A 27,604-nucleotide genomic window follows, 5' to 3' on the forward strand; every position below is an offset into this window, starting at 1 on the left:
CAGCAACACATATTGAAAATCTAGGAACCACATAATTGGCTGTAAATCTTTAAGGCTACTCAAAGCAAGTTAATTATAATATTTTGCTGATGTAATCATTCGGCTTTGCTAGTGAAAAAAATAACCTACAGTTTTTGTCATGATTTAAGGAGAAGAAAGGAGAAAGATGAAATTATCTTTGTTAATGCAGTGAAACAAAAATATCTCCTAAACTCCAAGTCATTTTCCAAAGTGGAAAACCTTCACTGAAAAACACATTACAGCTCCAATTTCAACCAAGAAAGCTAAACCTTTCTTTTTTTATGGTGGTTCAGGATTCAAGAAAAAATTTACAGCAGAAATAAAAGAATTAATGGAAATCCTCAAGAAATTACAGAGAATATCCGAATGATGGTTGTTCTAACTAGTTATTTCCAAATGGAGGTCAGCCCAGGTTCTCAGTATCATTTATTTCTTGGACTTGGCTTTTACCTGGTTTGCTATGATTTTTCAATCACTAGATAAGAAAGATAATTTCAGGGAAAGAGATTTCACCCTAAAAATACCTTTTCATTTCCATTGTCCCTTTTCTATTCTTTTCTGATCTGCTATATCACACTATCATTTCTCTATGTCCTCTCTCCTTACCTAATACCAAAAAATTCAGACCTCTTGCTCTGGTAAAATTAACCCATTAGAACTTTCCTACATGCCACTTACATTTTTCTCTCTCTACATCCAACAAAATGCCTGGCCTAATATGCAACCAGTAATGACCTGTAGCTCTACCTGGAAAGTCCAAAATAGTTTTTTGTTTTTTTCTGAAAGCCATGGACCTCACTTTGAAAATACTGCTTCAAATTCACTTCCTTGAGGCAGTCATTCAAGGCCAAATTCATCTGTGTCTATTCACTTGGGGCTACCACAAAACGTGTTTAGTTTGTACTGTATAACTTATCCTTGTCAGCCTATTTCCTTATAAAAGTGTTCTTCAATTTCATGTTTGCTTATTTTCTATCTTCCACGTGGGAAACTAAATTTCCCATACTCTTTGTTTCATTCCACAGTGCCTAAAACAGTCTTCTACACACAAGATGTACTCAAAATAAGGCTGCCTCACGCTTTTCTGAAAATTAGCTACAAATATATTTTCATAAGTGTGAATTAAAAAGAAATACTGGTCTGTGTCCCTGGTTCCTGACACACAACTCCTAAAATCCTTGTAAACAGAGACACTAAAAGAATCTTCTGTTCTAATATTTGGTCTTTAACCCTGGTTCCTGACACTAAGCTCCTAAAATTTTTTGTAATTTCCTAAGTACTGTAAGTGTCTTAACAGAATTCCGAAATCCCTGCAATTTCCTGGGTGATAGGAGCATCTTTTGTTCTAATGGGGAGACTCCTGGTAGGCTCCCGGATAGCCTCAAGATGGGACCTGTCTGCCTGGGAAACCAACCATGTGATTAAAGGATTGGAACCTGCAGCCCCCTTCCTAGACCTCTGAGGACAGGACAGGCTGAAGGTTAAGCTGCTCACCAATGGTCAATGACGTAGTCAATCACACCTACATAATAAAGCCCCCATAAAAACCCAAAATGACATGGTTTGAAAAAGCTTGTGGAAAGCTGAACACATGAAAATGTTTGGAGGATGATGCAATCACTGAGGTCATGGAAGCTCTGTGCCCCTTTTCACATATTTGCCCTACGCATTTCTTCCATCCAGTTATTTACTTGTATCCTTTGTAATATCCTTTATAGTAAAATAATAAACTTACATGTTTCCCTGAGTTTTGTGAGCCATGCTAGCAAATTTTTGAACCCAAGAAGGAGGTTGTGACAACACTGATTTATAGGTGGCTGGTCAGAAGCATAGGTCACAACCTGGAATTTGCAACTGGCATGTGAAGTAGGGGGCAGTCTTGTGGGACTAAGCCCTTAACTTGTGGGGTCTGCCCTAAACTCCAGGATGTATCAGACTTGAGTTAAACTGTAGGACAGACAGTTGGAGTTGCTGTAGAATTGGTTGTTGGTGAGAAGAAATTTCACATTGTAGTGTTCTGAGTTGAGAAGTAAGACTAGGAAAAAGTTTGTTTTTTCCTATCTCATGCAATAAATTATATATGATAATTTTATATATTTAAAGAAGATAAACTGAATACATGCAGTTAGTTCCTTCTGAATCCCCTAAAACAACAAGAAAAAGGGTTTTTGCATGTGTGTTTGATTTTTAAGGCATAAGCCCACACAGACAGAAAGAATGGAAATCAGAGACAAAGGCAACAAACTTCAGGAGCTGACAAGGCAGAGAGAAGACTGGTAAACGACTCAACAGACTAAAGATAGCTGAATGCTAAGCCAGAAGTGTAGAAAGCCAAGAACCAACATACTTATAATACAAAATTCCTTTAAGGCTCAGAAACTGGCAGGACTAAGTACCTCTGGCATCAGAGTCAAGAATTAAAATTACTTTCTCAATACAAGTTCATTTAAGAAGCTTGGATAGGTCTTCCCATCCCCTTGAAGTCCTCCCTACTTAGCACAGCCACATGACTGACACTTCCCCATATCAGCAAAATATAAGAAGTTTGCGCTCTAGAGGGTAAACAAGGGGTCTCTGGATTGGGTCTATGCTATAGACTGAATTGTGTCCCCTCGCCAAATACATATGTTGAAATCATAACCCCCAGTACCTCAGAATGTGACGATATTTGGAAACGGGGTCTTCACTTAAAAGGTAATTAAGCTGGTTCTAATTCATTGTGACTGGTATTTTTATAAAGAGAGGACATTAGGACACAGACACACAGAAGGAAGACCATTTAAAGAAACAGGAAAAAAGGAGGCCATCTACAAACTAAGGGAAGAAGTCTCAGAAGAGACTAACTCTGCCATAGACACTTAGTCTGTAGTAGTTTGTTACTGCAGTCCTAGCAAACTAATATCATATTCTAAGAAAAAAAAAAAAAAAGAAAGAAAATTAAGTGACGCTTACAGATATACCAGAAGCTAGGCCCAGCCTTCTTCCCCACATGGCTTCTGAAATGCTGGGTACAAGGTAGGAGATTGTTCACTCTAGGGACTCTTGGCTTTGGACTTTTCCCAAAGAAATGTTCCAGCCATATAGTGAATATAACCGTTGGCAAGCCACACCCACATGCACAGTTTCCAATTAGTTTTACAGTCCTACCCTGAAATATGAGCAGATAGTAAAAGATTAGGAAACATTCAAAGAAAGCATTTAATATTAAAGACACTATAACAAACAAAAAACAACGAACCTGAGGGACACAGAAGTTATACAGTGAGAAGAAAACATTACCAGTCATTCTTTAAAAGATAAGCTAATAAGAATAGGATGCTAAAACAAAGGAAAAGAAATCAAAGGAGTTACAGAAGTTAAAAATATGAGTAGAAATGAGTAACTCAATAGAAGAGCCAGAAGACATAGCTGAAGACATCTCCCAGAAAGTAGAACAAAAGGACAAAACTGAAAATAAGAGAGAAAAGATAAGGTAATTAGAAGACTAGTTAAGGAAGTTCAATATGTAGAAAGTAAAACAGACCATGGGGAGAAGTAAAACCAATAATAGTTTCCAAGAACTGAAGGTCATACGTTTCTATATTGAAAAGATTAGCACAAAAAATGTATGCCCAGTAAGAAGGATAAAGAATTATCCATGTTCTGGCACATCATTGTGAAAGTCCAAAACACTTAGAACAAGGAGTAAATACTACCAATTTCCAAAGAGAAAATATAGGATATGTTCATTTTGCAAAATATCATCAAGTAGAGCACTTCTAATATGCACCCTTTTCTATATATACATTAAACTTAGATAAAAAGCTTTTTAAAAATGAAAAGAAATGAATGGTACTATCTTTTAGAAAAGATATGGTTTGGATCTGTGAACCCATCCAAATCTTAGGTTGAATTGTAATCCCCAGTGTTGGAGGCAGGGCCTAGTTGGAGGTGACTGGAGCATGGGGGCGGATCCTTCATGAATGGTTTAGGAACACCCTCTTGGTGGTGTTCTCATGACAGAGTTCACACAAGATCTGGTGTTTAAAACTGTGTAGCACCTCCCCCATCTCTCTCCTCTTCCTTCTCCAGGCATGTAAGATGTGCCTGTTTTCCCTTCACCTTCTGCTATGATTGTAAGTTTCCTGAGTCCTGCCCAGAAACCAAGCAAATGCCAGCACCATGCTTCCTGTACAGCCTGTAGAACCGTGAGCCAATTAACCTCTTTTCTTTATAAATTATCCAGTTTCAGGCATTTCTTTAAAGCAATGGGAAAAGAGACTAATACAAAAAGTAAACTGAGAAACTAGTTTAATTAAGAAGAAAAACATATCTTCCTCAATAGGAAAAATATCAAGCAGACATACAAAGCATAAACTTAAACTTGTTTTTGTATCTTCACAAAAGGGGACCTGAAAGAGTAAATGGTTGATCAACAGTCTAAGCACAAGTGGGCTTCTCCATTCAGGTATCATTATGTAATGACTTCACTACGCCTACACATTAGATAGTAGAGTCTGAAATTTACTTCTACGGGAAAAAAAAGCAGGACAACAGACACAATGTCCCTTTCAAACTTCCTAGAGCTAGATACAAGGGTCCTTCAGCTCATTTCAAAGCAGCCTTCCAAACTCTGGTACATCTGTACAACAATTTCATGAATGTGAAATTAACATAACAAAAGAACACAGCATACCTGTATCTTTCCTTGGAATAAGTGAATTATGATTCTCCAGGGGATGGCCAAGAAAGTCCCAAGAAGTATTCTCTTTTTTTTTAAGAACAATCTCTATTTTTCCCACACTCTCTACAACCCGCACTGAAAAGAAGATAAATTCCATTTGTATTCATCGATATTAAATACAAGATTTTATTTTAAAACCAGTATTTCTCAAATAGTACAAATGTCTTGATCCAATATGAATGGTACTGATTATTAGTGGGATAAATAAGATTCTGTTTACGTATTCAATCACAATCATAATTGTTTATGCTTTATATGCTTTAATTTACTTTATTAATAGATTCAGATTAACTTCTTTCAAACTAATTTATTAAGGGTCAAACTACTATGTGTTGCTGGTTTTCATACAAGCTCAAACATAGTCATGGCAACTAACTGACATAAAGTTTAAAAAAAAAAAAAAGGCTGAGATGTACAAATTAGTATCGAATGCCCCCACAAAAGCAAATTTAATTTGCTTTTTAACATTCCTTAGTCAGAATCTGAAGGATTCTTATGAGTAAATTCAGTAGACTAATACCAAGTCTAATAAACACAAGAAGAGCCTCATGAGAATGAGGTCCCAGTAAATACAGAGTAAATTGATAAAGTGCATGTGAATCTTTGATAAAAATATTTTACATTACCTTTTTATTGAATAATTAAAATGTTTATAATATACGGGTATAATAAAATATATACTTTCATATGCTGATTTAAATTTTATGAATTGAACATGCTTTTAAAGATTTAAAGCATATTTAATTTTTCTTCAGAAACAATGTTCTGCTCTCCCCCACTGTGAACACAAAATCCAGTAACAATTTAACAACTTTTAAAGACAGATGGATCAAATGAATTCAATTTGATGAGCACTGACTTGAAGTTTAACCAAAATAAAAACATGGTCTTTGTCTTTAAAGAGCCTGATTTATATAATTTGCAGAGCCTATAATGATATATGGAAAAGAGGAAACACTGGACCAGCATAAGGTACCAAAACAGTACTTGAAAACAAGAAAATACCATTCTATGATGAGTCTGTGTAAAACCTACGCTGCATGTTTATATGCAGCAATATTCATAATTTAGTATGCTCTTTATTGAACATTTAAATATATAGATGAAAGAAAAATTTTGCTAATACAGTATATTTCTTTTTTCTTTTTCTTTTTTTTTTTTGAGATGGAGTCTCACTCTCGCCCAGGCTGGAGTGCAGTGGCACAATCTCGGCTTACTGCAAGCTCTGCCTCCTGGGTTCACGCCATTCTCCTGCCTTGGCCTCCCAAGGAGCTGGGGCCACAGGCGCCCGCCACCACGCCCAGCTAAGTTTTTGTATTTTTAGTAGAGACAGGGTTTCACCATGTTAGCCAGGATGGTCTCGATCTCCTGACCTCACGATCCTTGGCCATATAGTATATTTCTACAAGCTGCATGTCAGGAGTAGGGCAGATATGAGGAAAGAAGAATAAAAGGAGACAGAATGTGTGTGTGTGTTTTTTTTTTTTTAAGGAGGAAAAAAAAGAAAGGTTAAAGAGATAAAAAGAATAAGGGGTTCCAGCCAGGGCAACATGGTGAAACCCCATCTCTACAAAAAAAATTAGCCAGCTGTGGTGGTGTGTGTGCACTGTGATCTCAACTACTCAGGAGGCTGAGGTGGGAGGATCACTTGAGCCTGGGAGGCAGAGGTTGCAGTGAGCCAAGATCGCACTGCTGCTGTCCAACCTGGGTGACAAAGTGAGACCCTGTCTCGCACACAAAAAAGGAACAAGCGGGAAGAAAAAATAGGAAAAAACCTGAAACCAGAGGGAGGGGTATATTTAAAAATTAATGTATTTGTATCTGTACAACAAACCCCCATGACACACATTTACCTATGTAACAAACTTGCACATCCTGCACATGTACCCAGAACTTAAAAGTTTAAAAAAAAAGAGAGAACATCATATCTTTGTTTTGCAACATGAAAATACACATATGAAAAATGAAACACATGCTAATTTTTCAATTTTTCTTATCTCTCTCTCTCTCTCTGTAGGTATGTGTATATGTACATACATACGTAATTTTTGGTTTTTGGTAGCTTACCAGAAAAATCTTCCTGAACCTCATGGCTTAGCCCTAGGACAGACAAATTTATTTAGTTAAAATAGAACTTCAATTCATACAGTTTTTGAACACCATATGTCATTTAAATGGCTCTTTTATGAATTATTTCAAATCCCTCAAGACAAATAAAACATGTTCTGAGAGACCCGAACAAAGAAATTGTACACAATCAAAATGAAGATTCAAATTATTTAAATATATATATTTTCAACTGTTTCAATTTTCTCCCTTTTAACTAAAGAGCAAATACTCAATTGCCCACAAGTGGGTAACCCACACTAGTCCAAGCATGGATGGTTCCAGACTGGGAATCCTACAAACCAAGAGAGGAGCAGGCTAGGGAGAGGCAGCACCTAAAGCACGCAAGCCCCAGAGTGCGTGTGTGTGTGTGTGTGTACACAGGCCAGGTCTGGGTCTAGCTTACCTTTTCTTATTGTTCTCCAAAGTTGATTATCCATTCAATTATTGAAAAAAATCTTATTGAGCATCTACATGTGACAGGTATTTTCTAGGTATTATGGACACAACAGTTAATAAGACAGAAGAATTTCTGCCCCTATGGAACTTATACTCCAGAAGGGGGAGATGCAAGAAATATGCTTACAAATGTCTGCTATGCATTTCACTGTGTTCATATGGTTATCTGGAATTTACAATTTTGCATTATTTCAGTCCTTTCAATGCAATACTAGCACCTGAGAGTTTCATATTTTTAACTGTGGAATTTTTAGTTTTTTAAAATATGTGTGCTAGTGTAGGGTTCCCTGGTTTCTAACACTTTTTTCTCTGTCCTGATAAAAAAAATACAAAGTTGGTCTTTAGCCATGAAGGGATGGACAGCTGGAAGATACAATACAAATTTGTAGTCCAGGCTGCTTTCCTGCAGCCACTGACTTCCTGTGGCAGAGCTGGTAAGGAACAGGCCAGTGGAACGGGCCATCTAGCGAAGGACAGTCAGTAGGACATGTGACCATTGAGTCTTGGAAGACTTCTTATAGGTGTCAAGTATGAGAGATTTTACAAAGCTGGGCCAACAAATATTTTATATTATTGATTTTGATTGCATCTAATTGCTTAAACTTGGAATTTAAGCATCTAATTGCTTAAACCGCCACTGCTAGTACTTTTATTAGTGTAAAGAAATTACAGGAAAAAAACTGATCAAAAATGACTAACCAAAATGGTAACAGCAGATAAAATATTAGAGTTGCCTAGACTGTAGACCAAATTATTGCCATATTTAAAGAAAACCAGAGCTCTTTCCGTTAATAATGATAAAGTACTCACCAATATGTATAAGATATAAACAATCCTTAATAATTGTTTCTGCTCTAAAGGAATCATCCTGATGATCAACTATTATTGAGTCTAAATTGATATCCTTAAACAGAAAGAAACAATAGAAAGATTAGAAAGTAAAAATTTCCCCCAAACTTCTACAACTATACTTCTAAGGTGATTTGTGGTAGTTCACATGGTGCTTCTTTATTGGACCTCCAAGCTAAACAAATGTGACTTCTGTTTTTCTCCCTTACAATCCAGTTCTTCTCCTTCAACAGACATATCAAAATTTTAATTACTACATATCCGTCTCTGTTTAATATCTACCTTATCCACTCATCTCTAAGCTCTAAGGTTAAGGGACTATCTTTAGAACACTGTTTGGCACCTAGTAGGTGCTCAATAAATATTTTTTGAATAAGCAATATGGAATCCCCCCACCCCCTAGAAAATAACAATCAGAGCAGAAACCAACTTATTTTTGTTCATCTTTATCTTTTCTGTAATGTATGATCCTGGGCAAATTACATAACCTCTTGACCTTAGCTTATAAAAAAAAAATCAAATCACTAACATATTTTTAGGTGTCTCTAACTTCTACATAGCCTTGGTGTAAGCTATATATTATTTATATTATTCACTGAATACATTATTCCACAAGGAAACCTTTTCTTTTCCCTTAGCCATCCATCCTCTCTGTCCCATTCATATTACCAATGCAAGTGGACCTTCCTAGAGCCTGTGCTCTGGGTTTTGAACTGTGTGATGAAAAGACAATATCAAGAGAGAGTGGAAAACAGGATAAGTAGTGCCTCTGGCCCTCTTGGCTCTTTCCAGGCAGAGGCTGGTCACTCCTGCAGAATGGCCAAATCATGCTGCAAGAGTCAGAAGAACCCACTGGTTCAGACATGGTTCTGCTACTATAGAAGTAGCATGAATTCTCAAAAATTCCTAGCTGCCAGAACTTGTCTTTAAATCTACATATCCCTCAAAGTGTGGGAACCTCAACAGTTGCTGGAGGATGTGCTTAGAGATATTTTAAATTGTATGCATATTTATCTGATTTTCCAGTTGGACTGTAAGCCTTTTTGAAAGTCAGGTCTCTAAGTATCTGGTCTATCATTAGATCCCTGATATCTAAGGCTGTGTTCTACATGAAACAGGTTATAAATACTTAATGAACTATCTCCCTAACTTTAGTTTCAATGGTGAATGAATTACCTCCCTAACTTCAGTTTCAAATGGGGATCCGAACACCATTAGTGGTTTAAACATACTAAGCCACAGCCACAGCAAAATACCTTCTCCAATCCCAGTTTATGTCTAGGAAATTTGTTCTTATGGTGAAGTTAACTGATATTCATTTTTTGTTATCCATACTTTACACACACACACACACACACACACAGAAAAACACATAAAATACTTCCTACTCTGATTTTTAAGAGGCTATAGGAATGGCTGTTAAGAGCAGATGCTCTGGAACCAGACTGCCTGAGTTCCACATGCCAGATTTGCCACTCAGTGTCTAACTATGGGTGAATTACTTAATCTTTTCTTTGTTTCCTCTTCTGTACAAAAGGGATAACAATACTATCTACCTCAAAGAACTGTAATGAGAAGTAAATAATATAAAAAAGCGTTTAGAAAAAGACCTGGTACATAAAATTAACATTTATTATTTACTTCTTTTCTGATTTAAAAGACATATTTACCTTCTGTTTAGTATATATGGCAATGGTGACTAAAGAGTTTGTTTGGAACCAATCATAGCTGTAAAATATAAAGAAAAGGATGAATAATTATATTGACAATCATGTGCATTAACACATATTAATCATTAAATGTTTAAAATTTATAGTGAGACATATCTGTATTTCTCTAGGTTAAGCTTTTTTTCTAAATAAACAGTGGTCTTACCATGTTACATTCTTCATTATACAGCTGACAACTATTTCTAAATTTAAAATATCTATACTTCCATGTATTCCCACTTGAATAAAAACAAAATATCCTCAACAAGACACTTTTTATAAAGGTTACACATCTCTTTACTAAAATCTTCTTTTATCAGAGCAAAATCAAAACAACATATTTTGTTAAAGAGTATGAAAAAATGTACCTGTTTATTATCTTCATTTCTCCCTGTCACAGATATATTAGTACTGAAGAAATGAACTCATCAAGGTTGTTTAATGGGTCCATAGTAAAACTTAAAGTAAAACTAAGTCTTCTGTTTTGTTACAGCTATTGATCAAATTGATACTCTTTTTGCACTTATCACCTATATAGGCAAATCTATAGGGCGCATCCTTAGTCCCTAATTTAAAATTTTATATCAAATAATTTAACAAATATAGCAGGATGCTGACGTTAGAATAATACAGACTGGTGGTGTGGAGAAAAGGGATAAGAGAAAGAACTACAGAGAACACACCTGAAGGCATTTTAAGTGTCACTAACAAGATACATGTGTATTGCCTAAGTTACTATTAACTGTTTAAGACAACTGTTGGGCAATACATTCTGAAAAATTCCCATTAAAAATTGATAAAAATGAACTAGATATTTAAAAAAAAGAATATTTAAATACATTATGGCATGGTCATATGATGGAATGAAGAGAAAAAATGCTTTCGCAGAAAATTTAATGGCATAAAAAATGCTCATAGAATATACTGTCATACCAATATTATAAAAACAGAATAATATGGAAGTAGGTATTATATTAATCTAACTGGAAAATATAAATAATAGTATATAACTAAGGATGGTGAGATTACAACTGATTTTATCACTTTCTTTTGTATTTGTATTTCTCTATATTTTCTAAGTTTTCTACCATTAATGTATTTTTTTTATAATCAGAAAAATATTTTAAAATAGTTTTTTAAAGTACTGGTGTTTAAAATGGATCAAACTTCAGTTATATTTAAAATTCACATTTATGGAACAGCTCATTCTCTAACAACATCTCCAACAACATCTAATAAACAGCTCATTCTCCAACAACATTACAGTTCTCATGTCAAAGATGCATGACTAACAGTAAGCGATAAATCAAACCCAGAGCTACTTTATTTTTTAAATGTGTACATTTTTGTATATAATTGATTTAACTTCGAAAATTTTAAAGAAGAATGCATACCTTGGATAACTAGGACCTTCTTTGGCAAGTGTATCTGTCACTTGGCTCTTGGGAAGCATGCCTTTACAAAGAAAGATAGCTATAGTTCATCTACAAAGTATTTTCAATATTTTATCTTTTTAGTTAACATCTTATTGAAATATCACATATATTCATAGAAGGATACAAATCACAAATGTACTACTCAATATATTTTCACTTGATCTTAGCCAGAAGGCCAAGATAAAGCAAAACATACCCTTGCAGTCAGCACTCTCTTCATGCTCCCTTTTCAGTCACCACCCCTGCCTCAAGAGTAACATGTATTCTGACTACTAATACCATGGTTAGTATTTGCCTGTGTTTGATCTTCATATAAGCAGAATGATACATTCTCTTTTAGTTCTGGCTTTTTGTCCAATATTCCAGACATTACAGTTCTTATGTGAAATAAGCATGATTGATAATAAGCAATAAATCAAATCTAGGCTTTCTGAAATTTTATCCATGCTACTGAATTCATCAGTAGCTTGGTCCTTATTGTAACTGAGTAGTAATACATTATATGAATAGTTCACAATTTATTCATTCTTCTGTTGATGAACATTCAGGTTGTTTCCAGTTTGGAGCTGTTATACACAGTGTTGATATAAATATTCTTTTACAGGTACATGCATATTCTTAAAGAACACATATCTACTCTTTTGGTTAGTATGAAGGGTGTTTGTATGTTTAGCTTTAGAAGATACTACTGAGCAGCTTTTCAAAGTGGTTGTACCAGCTGCTCCACAATCTCACCAATATGTGGTTTCTATCTTTTCCATTTTACTCACTCTTGTGGGTTTGTATCCTTGTGGGTATGCACAACTACAAAATGCATCTTGGGTGTATGATGCAGTTTAAAAGCCCACTAAAGCTATGGTTTTTAAATCATTTCAGAAAACTGAGATATGGAAGAACTCAAGATATTGCAAACATTAAGTATTTCCCTCCTACAACAGGAGTGCATTGTTTGTATATGGTAAGATTTAGTTTGGAAAAAAGTAGTACTGCTGCTACCTGACTTTTGAAAATCATTGCATCAATTATATTACTATTTCTCAAACTATACAGGAACAAAATTAATGGTTAGTATCTGCTGAATCTTGGGTGCACAAATTAGAAATCACAGTATTTTATATAAATTTAAAAGTTGCAAGATACCTTTGGGACAAGACAGTTTAGAGATTTTCAAGATTCTTTTTAGACACAAACCTTCAAGACAAGCCCAAGTGCAAGCAAGATGTAAAACAGTCATATTTTTCTGAACAGGCTGATGGTGAGCCCTGAGTCCAGGCCTTACTCATTCAGCTTCCATTTCTTCCCACATAACCCTGCAGAATACTATTTTCAGATAAACAAAGGAAGCCTCAGGTATGTGACAACAAGGTCAGAGTTGTCAACTAATAATTAGCAGTGGGCACTAAAAGAAGAGTGCTCTACTACAAAACCGCAGGTAAAACAAAAGAGGACTACAAGAATTAAATGTATTTTTTTTCTAATATGGTAAAAGCAAAACAAAATAATCTTATTAAATTAAGCAGCACTGAAAGATTTCATTAAGAGATTAATGTTGTTTCTCTTTTGTAAGTCTCTTAGGTATATAAATAAAAATCAAAAGCATCAAAATCTAACAATTTCTGTAAGAAAATGTTATAAACAGAATTCATAAATTGTAAGTCAATACTGATCTTGTATGATCTAATTAGGACCAGAAAATCTATAATTAAGCTCAGCGCCAGTACTGTGATTTTATGCAAGACACTGTTTCCTCTTCCTCAAATTGGAACTATTAATAGCAATGAAATGCTCCCTGCAATCTCATGGGTGAGCAAATGAGACAATAATCAAACATTCTAAAAAACTATTTAGTATCATTAAGATAAATCTTTTTTTTTTTTTTTTTGAGACGGAGTCTCGCTCTGTCACCCAAGCTGGAGTGCAGTGGCGTGATCCCGGCTCACTGAAAGCTCCGCCTCCTGGGTTCACACCATTCTCCTGCCTCAGCCTCCCGAGTAGCTGGGACTACAGGCGCCCGCCAACGCGCCCGGCTCATTTTTTGTATTTTTTTTTTTTAGTAGAGACGGGGTTTCACCATGGTCTTGATCTCCTGACCTTGTGATCCACCAGCCTCGGCCTCCCAAAGTGCTGGGATTACAGGCGTGAGCCACCGCGCCCGGCGATAAATCTTATTAAAACAGAATAATAAGCCATGGAATGTCTCTTAATTTAAAACTAACTAAAAAAAACCCCTCAAACTTTATATAATATTATTTTGAGTAAGTTGAAAGAATAGTGGGGTGAATGTGTAGTGAAATAAAATAATTAAGTAATGCAAGGTGGACTGAATGCACGTTCTCCCTTCCATAAGTGTTGGTTGATTGAATGCTGTCAATCTGAAGGGATCGGGTCTCTAGTGGAACAGGAAAGTAGTCCAACCCATTCAGTATTTTAAGCAGCTATTGGAATAGTAACATAGAATGCAGGCAGATCACATTTGCAAATACAGAGACTTATCACACAGACTTAAATGAGCCAAAAGGGAAAAGCAGCTAATAAATATACAGATAGATAGATATGTTCCAGTCTTATAGGGTCCACGTCACAAGAGGTAACAGAGCTAACCACATCACTTGTGGAGTGCTATATTCCATACTTAACGCCACCTTTTACTGATAAATTAGTCAAATGCAGTGCATCCAAAGAAGGCAACAGAAAAGTAAAGGTTCTGGAAGCCATATGTGGTGGAAAGGAAATGCCTAGTCTATCAGTAATCAATCATTAAGCAATGGTTGCTTTTGTAGTGTCACAGAAGAGTCAATCAACAGATGAAACCAAAGATCAGTCCCTCATTTAATGGAGTGTTATATTATCTGATGAACAGCTTCAGGTACTATATATTGCAGAAGTTAGTCCACAATATAGACTATTTCCTCCAGTTAACAAAGAAAAAGTTAACTCATCTGGCAATCTAGCTTGTTAGTTGAATTTCTGTAACTTTCTTTTGCAAACGAAGGAAAAAAATGTTTCTAAATGTACATCAATATAGTTCAGTTAGAGTTAGCATCATGCATTTTATGTCAGTAGTGACCATCATGCCAAACTTTTTTGTGGGGGACAGGAAGTGTCAGTCATTATTTGCAAGTCATCCAGAATGGCTGGATGCACCACTCAGTTCAGAAAATTGTAGAGTAATAAACTATTTGGCATGTGTATGCAAACACTGGAGGTGAGCTCACACCTAAGAAAATTGACTTGTTTTGTCTTGTTTCTGAGGATGAAATTCCTAATTGCTACAAGTATTCAAGCTGAGGGAGGATAACATGTATTCAGGGATGTCACGGAAGGCAGGACTATAAGAGTAATGGCTAGAAAAAAGAGCCTATAAAACTCTACAAAAGACTCTTAAGCTTGGGCCAGTAATGCTATCTTTCATACAAAAAAAAAAAAAATTTAGGCTGGGCACGGTGGTTCACGCCTGTAATCCCAGCACTCTGGGAGGCCGAGGCAGGTGGATCACGAGGTCAGGAGTTCGAGACCAGCCTGACCAACATGGTAAAACCCCACCTCTACTAAAAATACAAAAATTAGCTGGGTGTGTGGTGTGCACCTGTAATCCCAGCTACTCAGGACACTGAGGCAGGAGAATTGCTTGATCCCGGGAGGCTGAGGTTACAGTGAGCCGAGATGACGCCACTGCACTCCAGCCCGGGTGACAAAGCAAGACTCCATCTCAAAAAAAAAAAAAAAAAAAAAAAAAAAAAAAAAAAAAAAAAAAAAAATCTAAATGCCCCAGACAATTCTGTGAACCAATACTGTTCATAAGCATGAGAATACAATTCATTTATTATGAATTTATAGACTTACCATTTAAGACTTTCTTTTCCTCCTCACGATAGTCTGTATAGCAATTTAGAAAAAAAAAGTCAAATAAGAATACTTTAATGTCAAAGAGAATGTCAGTCCACATTACTGATTTCAAGATAACAGTCCTTCTTTTTTGAAGGGCTTTCTTCTAAGGTCTGAGGAGAGAAACAGGTTAATATAGAAATGGCCTTTGTTTTAAACAAGTAAGTTTCATCTCTGAAGACTGCCAGACCATATTTCTCCAGATGCTTGGCTCCATTTCATTTGGATTTTTTCTAATTTTTTGGTCACTTTTTAAAATATCTTGGTTAATTTCTATACAGAGCATATGTAAATGCCAGGTTTCATCCAGGTTATCGTATTTTAAATTAGTACAAGTTAACCAGAATTTATTAGATTATACGTCATAAATTAAACACGCACATTAACAACTCAAAGAAAGATGTCTTCTTATCTTTCCCTTTTACTGAGTTCAATGCGTAAAATGATGGTTATTTCAAGTTTAAAATATGTTCAGATTTTTGCATGTATACCCAATGCAATTATTAGTGTTACAGACCCAGAAAAAAAATTAACAGGTATTTTCTTTCAGGATGGCAGCCAACTCACAAACCTATGTTATATTCTAATAACTGCAAGTGCTATACCGTTATGGTCAAAAGAAACACCTCAGCAAACTGTCAACATTTTTTAAAAAATGGGTTAAGCTAACAAAAAATATTCAAATAGTCAAATTGAAAGACATCATTTCTTAAGCTGACATCACCTTGTTTTATACAAAAAGAAACTAACATATTTAATATCAAAGCTTTCAAATTTTTTGTGTTCCAATATTTAATCACCAGAAATTCCATAATTAACTCCACTTCACTCATCCATCCCAAAATAATAATCATTAAGGAAGCCAAATGACCATCCTTTTCCTTTTCCTCATTTTACCAAAATAATTTTACAGCTGAAAGGAATTTTAACAACATACAGCAAATTATCACCTGATCTACTAATAAAGGCTGAAAATCAGGGGTCAAAGGACTTGAATGAAATCCACCACTCCAGCAAAAAAGCCAAAATTAGATTTGTCTCCCCTGAAACACAGTCCTATTTTTCTTTGCAATCCAGGAGTTAATATTTCCTAAAAAGATAGCAGGCCTAAAAACCATTTAAACTATACTTCAAAATGAGTTTTGTTTATCAACTGCTAGATACAAATCTGGCCATTACAGTTTGCAAAGGATCACTGATGTCACTGCTTGGTCATGTACTTCCATCCAGTCAGTTTTATCTGTCTTTGTTGTTGCAGTTGTGATTATTTGTTTTATCTTAGAAATTCACAGAACATATATCTATTTTCAGTGTACAATAAGGTCAACAGTTTAATAAACCTCATTTGTCATGTAAAACAAGTAGTTTTTATCTAAGAGGTTCACAGATTTTGAAAAATTGTCCCAGGTAATTTGTTTCTAAGAAGAAAATATTATCTCATATGATTACTTCTTGCCTGATATGAATAGATTTGGATTTGTCAGAACTTTCCGGATTCTGCTAAATTAGTAGGTTTTTTTTCCCCCCGAGTCTTTTTTTAATACAAGAAGTACTAGCAGAAAGATAACTTCCACTTAAAGAATCTGGGTTACGTTTAAAAATTCTCTTAGTCTGTTTTTACAACTCTTTTCAAAAACTGAGTTATAGAAATGGAGGAGACTATTTTACAATCTTAAGCATATTTACATCTGAATCATTTTAGTCACAGGAGATACTTTCCTCTCTGAAAAGAAATCTGATGTTTTCTCTTGGTAACTAATTCCATCATTTAGTTGGCTCCATGGCCAATCAAATTTGTATCTTCCCATAATGCTGGTTAAACTGCTTTACTCTGATAAGCATCTTTATTTCGGGAGAGGTCAGAGTCATTTAGAAGGCTGGTGTTGTGATCTAATAGCACTCAGCTCTTCCTTGGCAAGGATCTTTAATTATGACCCAAGTCTAGTTTACCTCTGCTGAGCAGAGGCACAGGAGGATACCCTGGAATGAAGAAAGATCTAGCAGGAAGATCTTTCTTTTACCAGTATGCTCATTCTTTAATAAACATCTATTGATCACCTTAATAGGGATATTGACATACCATTTGGATAAAAAGTTAGAAAAATAAGAAAATATATTCAGTCTGCTTACAATACATAAAGATAATTTGGAAAGACAAAACAACAACAAAAACATGTCCTTGGTGTGTGCATGGGAGAGAAAAATAGTAGATGGGAGGTAGAACTATGATAAGGGTGCTTCTTCTTGAATCATCTGAGTGTAATACTTATTCAAAAAATACAATAAATGGAATTAAAAATAAAGTCGATGGCTTTTTTTTTTTTTTAGACAGGGCCTCTCTCTGTCACCCAGGCTGGAATGCAGCGGTGCTATCTCGGCTCACTACAACCTCTGCCTCCTGGGCTCAAGCAATCCTCCTGCCTCAGCCTTCCAAGCAGCTGGGACCACAGACATGCACCACTAGGCCTGGCTTTTATTTTATTTTATTTCTATTTCTGTAGAGACAGGGTTTCGCTATGTAGTCCAGGCTGGTCTTGAACTCCTGAACCAAAGCGATTCACCTGCCTTGGCATCCCAAAGTGCTGGGATTACAGGCATGAGCCACCGTGCCCGGATGATATGCTCTTTTTAAGATTGCATGTGGCAAGTGCTGTAAAAGAGGTATACAGAAGGTGTTACTGAAGAAGCACAGAAGAAGAATGTTTCTACTGGAAGAAATTTGAAAGGACTCCATAGAAGTAGTATTTTAGCTAAGTTTTGAAAATGTGTAGGCATTTGTCAGGAGTCCCTGAAGAAAAGCATTCCAGGGAAAAAAAAATGCTGAGCACTAATTGAATGTTTTACAATTATCTTGTAGCTATAATCCTCATCTCCCTTCCTTATTCCAAAAGGTTGGTATTATGTCACCATCAGATACAAGCTCAGTCTTGTTGCCAGGGATCTTATTCACAAAGTCCTAAATTTACTGTTCTATATTCCCTTACCTGCTTAGCCTTGCCGGAAGACTTCTTGGTTCTGTATAATGTGTTTAATCACCATTTTGATAACCATTTTTCCTCTACAAATTCCTCCACATCTCTAAACAGAACTCTTCGTAACACAACTTAGGCCTGATTCTTTTTTTAAAATTAAATATTATTATTTTTTAATTTTTGTAGAGACAGAGTCTCACTATATTGTCCAAGCTAGTCTCAAACTCTTGGGCTCAAGCAATCCTCTTGCCTTGGCTTCCCAAAGTGCTGAGATTACAGGCATGAGCCACCGCACCTGGCCAGGCCTAATTCTTGTTTTTGATTCAGAAATCATACTTATTTCTCAAATCTTATAAAACTTAATAATTTCTGCAGCTTTAAACTATCTTTACCTTACTTTCTTCTATTCATCTTTGTAATCACCTTCTGAATCATCTTTCAATTTTGTGCATCTCTCTAACTTCTAGCTCACTAGCAGAATTAAAATGAAGATTTAATAGTTCAAACCCACATATTCCGAAAAATCCAAGGATTCAAAAGCTTTAAAAATACCAGAGTATTAATTTTTCCTAGGATCAGTTTTTCCTCCATTATTATTTAATCACAGCAAATGCTGTATTTTTAGGAGTTCATATTTCTCCCCAAGTTAGCTTCACGTGTCATTTTTTAATCAATTCTCCAATTTGTCAGTTATTTTCCATTCCTGTTCTATCATCGGAGGTATTATGATTCCTTTCTTATTTGGAATCACCTGCACATGAATATACACATGATCAAAATTCCTCTATGAAAACAAAAGAACTGCTAACACAAACAAAACATCAGTCAGTCACACCACTACAGCAAAACACACTTTCTATTTAGGTCTATATCTGCACCCTAACCAGGGACTTCTTACCTCTACCTCCCATTCTTAATTACCTTTCCCTTAAATCTTTCTGGTAAGAATTACCCAGACAACAGACCCCATAGCAGAAGGAGCAAATTAAGGCAGCCAGGCTGAGATAGCAAACATGTCTGTCCAGTAAAGCCCACTTCAGAATGACTCCCAGCCTCCCTCTCTCCACCAGTAACTGTCTTACTTCTCCCCTATCAGTCTCTGAGCTTGTGCTTTGTCTACCTAAATTGTCCCCATTTTACCAATGAGGAAACTGAGGCTCCTAGAAGAAAGAACTTTGACTTTAAAAAAGCTGAACTTCCAACTGGCAGGCAGCCCATTCAATATTTGTCTTGTCCTTGCCCTTGCTCACAATGCTGTGACAGTAAAAGAAATCTCTGAAAGCAGTGTCTCAGCCCACTCTGGGTCCTGGTGTCTATCTCCACCCTCAGCCCTACAGGTGCCAAAGTTTGCCTAGGAGGAACCAAAGAGCTGTCCGACGTGTGCATACCAGCCTAACACGTATGTGCCACTAATACCATCATTTTTAATAATAAAAAACTAATGCATATAAGATGGTTTCTCTACTTCAACACTATTAACATTTTAGGCCAGAAAATCCTTTGTTGTGGTAATCTGTCCTGTGCAACACAGGATGTTTAGCAGCATCTCTGACTGCTATCAATTAGAATGCCAGTAGCATTTACTTTCGTTCTAAAAACCAAAATGTCTCCAGACATTGCCAAATGTCCCCTCGAAGAGCAAAATCAACCCCAGTGAAAAACAACTGGCATATACTAAAAGAAAATACATTACAAAAAAGCAGGTAACATTTAATGACGCAACTCTCTGCCTTACAAAAAGTTTGTTTATCCACGGTTTAAGTGGGCTTTTTCAATTAAATAACTCTGTAGTCCTTAGTAAGATACAATACCTACAAGCCTCAGTATCTTCACTTTTAAACTGCTCTAACTCCCTCTTACATAAATATTCTATTAATGTATGGTTCTAAGTGCGTTATAGTTATTAACTGCCAGACAGAGAGGGCATGAAACCTAAAAACACAAAATATTAGAAACTACAACAAAGCAATGAGAAATTATGAAGAAACATTCCTGAGACTGCACTATACCACTGAAAAATATGACCACTTAAAAAATATGGCATATTGATTTTTTAAAGTACACTTATGGTCTAGAACAGTACTGTCCAAAAAAATTATAATGCAAGCCACAAGTACAATTTTAAATTTTCTAATAACCAGATTAACAAAGTAAAAAAAAAAAAAAAGGTTAAATAGTTTTATTTAACTCAATATATCCAGATTATCATTTTAACATGTAAGCAAGTAAAAATTATGAGATATTTTACATTCTTTTTTTCATATTGTCTTGAAATATAGTGTATCCTTTATCTATAGCATATCTGAATTTGCACTAGGCATATTTCTAATGCTCAATAGCCACATGTGACAAATAGCTACAATAGCAGCCAAAGAATAAGGGCAAAGAGTGAGCACTCATTTTTCATCTTTACCAGAGAATGAAGTGTTCCACATATATAAATTATCAATAATTGGAGTTGACCTTTTCAAGCAAAATTTCTCCTTTCGTTCATTATTAATACATCTTTTTAAATAATAATACAAACCATAATACTTTTTATTTTATTTTTTAAATTGAGACAGAGTCTCGCTCTGTCACCCAAGCTGGAGTGCAGTGGCGCCATCTCGGCTCACTGCAACCTTCACCACCCGGGTAAAGCGATTCTCGTGCCTCAGCCTCCTGAGTAGCTGGGATTATAGGCTCCTGCCACCACGCCCAGCTAATTTTTTTGTATTTTTAGTACAGACGGGGTTTCACCATGTTGGCCAGGCTAGTCTCGAACTCCTGACCTCAGGTGATCCACCGGCCTCAGCTTCCCGAAGTGCTGGAATTACAGGCGTGAGCCACCTTGCCCAGCCTATCATAATACTTTTTAAACAAAGGATTATGATAAACACAACTCATTATTTGCTTAATAATAACACAACTGTATTATGTTTTATATTCCGAGTCTGTTAGCTTTTCTGATTTCTTCCTAGATACCCAGGCGTTTTACCACTGCCAGACTAGAAACCATCAGATGAACTGAAAACTAACTTCCCAGAGCTGTCCAACTGTGCGGCACCCAAAAAAAGTCAGGATTCCCTGACTTTGGGGGGGATGGCAGGTCACCTCATTTAAACGACTGTTTCAAGCTTTGGGTTTAAGAATCCATGTGTAAAATTCCTCTTCAACATATCCACCATTTCCCCCAACAACCCCCATGTTAGGAACAGTCTCTTTTCAGCCTTGATTCCCACTTCATCCTTTGTTTTCATCCATATTCTGTTCCCATTTAATCTAGGAGTTCTAATTGTAGGGTGAACACATGCCCTGATTTGCCAGAGTCGTAAGTTTACCCACTATTGTTCCAGCATAATTACTAAAATTGTCTTAGTTTGGACAATTACACAGTTACCCCATCTAATGGTCTCTATCATTAAGTCTTAAGACAGCAGAGACTGATGACCAATCCTTGCCTACAGATGAAGGGTATATAAGATACTATTAAAATAATACTTCACCTTAATTACTATAAATATTTCTTAATGACTGTAATATTTCCATACTGCCAATCAAAGTCTGTGTCAATAAAGCCTTGAAATACAAAACTTGCTAATGAAGTAGTGAAAGACTCTGGCTGAAATTTATTCCTAATTTTAGTAAAAAGGTAAGGAGTTACTCAAAAGAAACAACTATCATTCCTTCAAAGAAAAGGGTTATTAAAGTATTCCTGCTACTACAATTCCATGTCTAAGATTTTCAAAAGGTGATCTTCTAGAGAGGCTTATTAAGTAAAGAGATGACCTCAAACATCACCCAGATTATAGAGTCCCATCTCAGAGCTAGGGGGAAGAAATTGGTTATACTTTAGAAGAAGTTTAAAGTAAGAATAGGGGTTATCTATAGTGAGGGGGCAGAGTCGGAAGGTTCATGGCAAATGGGAGAAAAGGCTGGGAGGGAAAATTTCACTAACTTTTTATATTTTTTAATTTTTGAATCATGTTACTATATTATTCAAAAAATTAAATTCTAAAAAACTAATCTAAAAATCAGCCCTAAGTGTTGTAGTCCTCACACTGAACTTTCTCTAACAAACAGTCGAACTTTTAAGGGAAACTCACTATATGATTCTAGAGAGGAAATGAAGGAAAACCTTTGGAGTGGCTAGACGAGGAGGACAATGAAAATGACAAAACCATAGTGATTTGCACGAACGTAGTTGTTTAAATCCAAATTAAAGAAAAACACATGTGTACCACACTTCTATGCTGGTTTAGCACCAGCATCACTTACCTTTCAGAACAGCAGGTTTAATCGCCATTCTGCCAACGAGGCATTCTTTCAGCATGGATTCATAATTGACCCAACGATGAACCTGGTATGGAAAATAAATGATGGAAAAGAAACATGACTAACTCCACAGGATGCTCTCATTTTAGTATGGGCAAAACTAAACTTTCTGAAATCACTCTCAACACACACCTGAAAACTAAGAAGCATATTCAATTAGTCAACCAGGGAGTGATAGGCTGCACAGATAGGGATTGTTTAGAACAGTATTCTCAAAGTGTTGGGACCTTTGGAAGTTCCTGACACCCTTTCAGGTCTCCATGAGGTCTCCATTTGTTTCATGATAATACTAATAAAAAGTTACTCACTTTTTTTCAGCATCAGAGCAATAAAAGCAATGGTAGGTAAAACTGCTAGTATCTTGTATTAATCAAGGTAGTGGGTCCAAACTGTACTAGTAATTATTATCTTCTTCACCACCATGAACAGTGGAGGGAGCATGAGGAAGATATTTAAGAATACTTAAGAATATCCTTCATGAAGTAGAAAAATTATTAATTAAATTTTGACCCTTGGGTACATATTTTTATTACATTTTGTGTGACAAAGTGGGAAATTCTCAAAAAGATTAGTGTTATAAAGTATGATGGTTTCCCTGTGAAGAAACACTTAGATGACTGTTTGATTTGCAAATGGAACTGGACTTTTTTCATGAAAGGCCATTTGGCACATGTTTACCTATAATAAACCTGCACATCCTGCACATATACCTCAGAACTTAAAATAAATTTAAAAAAGAAGAAGACATACATGCAGTCAACCAGCAGTGAAAAAAGCTCAATATTACCGATCATTAGAGAAATGCAAATCAAAACCACGAGATACCATTCCATGCCAGTTAGAATTGCTATTAATAAAAAGTCAAAAAATAACAGATGCTGCAAGGTTGCAGAGAAAAGGGGACGTTTATACACTGTTGGTGAGACTGTAAATTATTTCAACCATCATGGAAAGCGATACGGTGATTCCTCAAAGAGCTAAAAACAGAATTACCATTTGACCCAGCAATCCCATTACTGGGTATATATCCAGAGGAATATGAAGCATTCTACCATAAAGACACAAGCACACGACTGTTCACTACAGCACTATTCACAATAGCAAAGACATGGAATCAACCTAAATGCCCATAAATGACGGACTGAATAAAGAAAACGTGGTAAATATACACCAAGTAATACTAGGCAGCTATAAAAAAGAACAAGATTATATCTTTGGCAGGAACGTGGATGGAGCTGGAGGCCATTACCCTTAGTAAACTAACAGGGAAATAGAAAACCAAATACTACATGTTCTCACTTATAAGTGGGAGCTGAATGATGAGAACTCCTGAACACAAAGAAATTAACAACAGACACTACTTAAGAATGGAGATTGGGAGGAGGGAGAGAAGCAGAAAAAATAACTATCAGGTACCAGGCTTAGTACCTGGATGATGAAATAATCTGTACAATAAATCCCCATGACACGAGTTTACGTATATAACAAACCTGCACACGTACCCCTGAACGGAAAATAAAAGTTAAAAAAAAAAAAAAAGAAGGGCCATTTATAAGAACTACTAGTAAACAAACTGATTATTCAGACTCAGATATTTAACAGGTATTTTCTTGAAAATAAACAAAGTGATTCTACTGCTTCCAGGAAAACAACTGATAGTATTTGTTGTCAGATGCCACTGGCGGAAATTATATTTAAACAACTTTCTGCAAGGCACCTTCTCAATATGCCTTAAAAGTCTTAAAATAGGCCAGGAATAATTTTAAGGTGGGGTGGCTCACTCCTGTAATCCCAGCATTTTTGGATGCTGAGGTGAGAGGATTGCTTGAGCCCAGGAGTTAGAGGTTGCAGTAAGCTGATCATGCCACCCCATTCCAGCCTGGGCAAAAGAGCAAGACCCTGTCTGAAAAAAAAGGACTTAAAAATCTGCAGCTATTTTGTTGGTGGGGTAGGACACTTTGGCTTTGATCCTGGGTGTGTGCAGTAGTGTAGTCTCTATATGATTTCTTCAGGTGTAAACAGCACCAAGGATGACTGTGACTTCCTTAGTGTCTGAGGGTACAATTATTGGTGGAGGCTGAGATGAAGTTTTGCTGGTTACTAGGACCCCAGGTAGGTTAGTCTTTGGGCCCCAGTGGTGGGAGCAGAATTCACTCAGATATTTAGGAATTTACCTGAGAAAATATTTGCATGTATATAAAGATGTAGGTACCAGGATACTCATCACAGCACTACTTAAATTAGCAAAATATTGGAAACAATCTAAATGCCCAGTTGTAAAAGACCGGCAAAGGAAAATCAATATATAAAGCTATTCAATACAATACTATATAATCATTAAAATAATCAGCCAAAAAATACTGATATTGGAATCTTTATGGCATATGCCAGAGTAAATAAGCAAAAAGTACGTAAAGTATAGAAAGAAGACAGTTGACTACAGGTATTTCGTACTTGCCTCCACTAAGAACCAAGATAATGAATTGGTAATCATATTCTGAATACATCATCCAAGAGAGAACACTGAAATTCAACAGTAAACTGACAGGAGTTACGTAAAGCAAGAAATGAAAAGGAAGTGAGGCAGCCTACGGGGCTGGGATCAGCTGGGAGCTGAAAGAGACTCAGGTTGGAGAACTTTAGCAGTCCACATTCCCACCATGGACTCCTGCAATCTTAGCCACAGAAGAACCCTTTGACCCTTGCAGGCCCTGACACCAAAAGAGAGAGCTGCTAGGAGATTGTGTGATGGCACTGCTCCAGGGAGGAAGCTTGCACTGGGTCTCACAAGCTCCCTGAGACCTAAGCAGCTACAGTAAACGGTCATTTCAGAGCCCTAGCCCCAACAAACTGCACACCGTACTAGAACCCAGCAGCACCCAGACTGAAGTGCAAAAGAAGCATGGCTGCTGCCCCAGGAGTTTAGGTTCAAGGAATTGCCAGCTACTGCAGGCAGAGCTAAAAACAGAATTACCATTTGACCCAGCAATCCCATTACTGGATATATATCCAGAGGAATATAAAGCATGGGCTGAGGCAAGAGCAAGTCACCAGGGCTGAAGAACAGGTGATACATTCACTCCCCATCCACTGGCCTAGGCTGCCTACCACTAAAGGCATCACCACTCTGCCCAGGGGCAGGGTATCACCACAACTGCTGTCTCCCTCCACCTGAGCATTCCACTGGTAGCCTGGGAATTGCTCCTGCCTACCATGCCTACCATGGCTGGCCTCACCCGTCTCTGCCTATGTCACAGCACAGTTTGAGGGCCAGGAGGTTGCCCAGCCCAGTCCAACACACTGGCACCTGAACACTCCTCCCAGGGGCCTGAGGTTGGACATACCAACCTGGCTGCTACCGTCACAGCTAGTACCTCCTTGCACATGCCATCTCAAGGGTTAGAGACTGGCCTGCACAGCCCATAACAGCCTCCACCAACATAAGCGTGTACCACCTGGGACCCAGAGGTCATCCTGCCACTGCCACTGTCATCATCCATGCCACACCACCTGCCCAGGGGCCCAAGAACTCACCCACTGTTGCCACTACTGGGATCCAACTAGGCCACAAAGAGGCCCAAGAATCAGCTTGCCTTGATGCAGTAACCCTGGTGCCAGCATATGCCATCCTGGGGCCCAAGGACAGACACGCTTAGCCCACTGCTCCCACCACTGGGGCCCAAAGACTAACCTACCTGGGGTGTCCTAGTAACCAGCAAAACTTCATCATCGCCTCCACCAATAATTGTACCCTAAGACACTAAGGAAGTCACAGTCATCATTGATGCTGTTTACACCTGAAGAAATCATATAGAGACTACACTACTACACACACCAGGATCAAAGCCAAACATCACAGATATATTTACAGGAAAAATTTCTCCCATATGAAATTAAAAAAAACTGAAAAAGGGCCAGGTGCGGTGGCTCAGCACTTTGGGAGGCCGAGGCGGAGGATCACCTGAGGTCAAGAGTTCGAGAAGAGCCTGGCCAACATGGTGAAACCCCTTCTCTACTAAAAATACAAAAAATTAGTCAGGCGTGGAGGCATGTGCCTGTAGTCCCACCTACTTGGGTGGCTGAGGCAGGAGAATCGCTTGAACCCGGGAGACAGAGGTTGCAGCGAGATTAGACTGCACCACCGCACTCCAGCCTGGGCAACAAGGTGAGATTCCGTCTCAAAACAAAACAAAACAAATGATATACAAAACACATTCAAAAGCAAATTATTATTTGATCTAAAGAGAGAGATAAACTCCAACACAATAATAGTGGGGGAGTCCAAAATCCCATTCTCAGCATTAGACAAAATCCCATTCTCAGCATTAGACAAAATCCCATTCTCAGCATTAGATGGATCTAGAGAGAAAAATCAACAAACATTGGATTTAAACTGGACTTCAGACCAATGGACCTAGCAGACATTTATAAAACATTTATCCAGCGATTGCAGAATACACATTTTTTTTTTCATCAGCACATGTAACATTGTCCATGACAGATATATGTTAGGCTACAAAACAAATCTCAACATATTTTTAAGCACTGAAATCCTCTTGAGTATATTTTCAGACCCCAGTAAAATAAATAAATACTAACAGGAACTTTCAAAACCATACAAATACATGGAAATTAAACAACATGCTCCTGAATCACCATTCAGTCAAAGAAGGAATTAAGATGGAAATAAAAAAAATTTCTTGAAACAAATGAAAATGGAAATGCAGCATACCAAAACCTGGGGAAATACAGCAAAAGCAGTATCTAAGGGGAAGTAGCAATAAATGCCTACTCCAAAAAAGCTGACAGATTTCAAATAAACAATCTAACAATGTACCTCAAGGAACTAGAAAAGCAAGAAGAAACCAAAGGCAAAATTAGCAGAAGAAAAGAAATAGTAACTGTCAGAGCAGAACTATATGAAATAGATTTTTTTAAAAAGATACAAAGGATCAATAAGACAAAAAGTTGATTTTTGAAAAGATAAAACAAAATTGGTAAGCCACTAGCTAGAATAACCAAAAAAAGAGAAGACCTAAGTAAACAAAATCAGAAATGAAAAGGAGACAACACAACTGATACCAAAGAAATACAAAGGATCATCAGAGACTATTATGAGCAACTATACAT

At 36.8% G+C, this 27,604-nt stretch overlaps 1 protein-coding gene across 10 annotated transcripts in view; it reads right to left on the minus strand.

Annotated features, from left to right (window-relative positions):
* LOC105495949 (cytochrome b5 reductase 4) overlaps nucleotides 1-27,604 on the minus strand; it is a 129,986-nt gene that overhangs the window by 56,085 nt on the left and 46,297 nt on the right. For 9 of the 10 annotated variants that reach the window (XR_011623585.1, XR_011623584.1, XR_011623583.1 and 6 more), the window contains exons 4-10: nucleotides 22,418-22,499; nucleotides 15,147-15,179; nucleotides 11,262-11,322; nucleotides 9,829-9,886; nucleotides 8,120-8,213; nucleotides 6,812-6,844; nucleotides 4,697-4,819 (exon numbers count right to left, since the gene is read on the minus strand). Coding sequence is in view for 6 of the 10 variants with exons in the window: in XM_011765900.3 (XP_011764202.2) it covers nucleotides 4,697-4,819; nucleotides 6,812-6,844; nucleotides 8,120-8,213; nucleotides 9,829-9,886; nucleotides 11,262-11,322; nucleotides 15,147-15,179; nucleotides 22,418-22,499 (484 nt within the window). In the remaining 4 variants the exon portion in view is untranslated. Of the gene's footprint in view, nucleotides 1-4,696; nucleotides 4,820-6,811; nucleotides 6,845-8,119; nucleotides 8,214-9,828; nucleotides 9,887-11,261; nucleotides 11,323-15,146; nucleotides 15,180-22,417; nucleotides 22,500-25,822; nucleotides 26,134-27,604 lie in introns of those variants that run through there. The other variant, XR_011623586.1, reaches the window with a different exon arrangement.

This window comes from Macaca nemestrina, chromosome 5 (genome assembly GCF_043159975.1).
Source record: "Macaca nemestrina isolate mMacNem1 chromosome 5, mMacNem.hap1, whole genome shotgun sequence".
Lineage (NCBI taxonomy): Eukaryota > Metazoa > Chordata > Mammalia > Primates > Cercopithecidae > Macaca > Macaca nemestrina.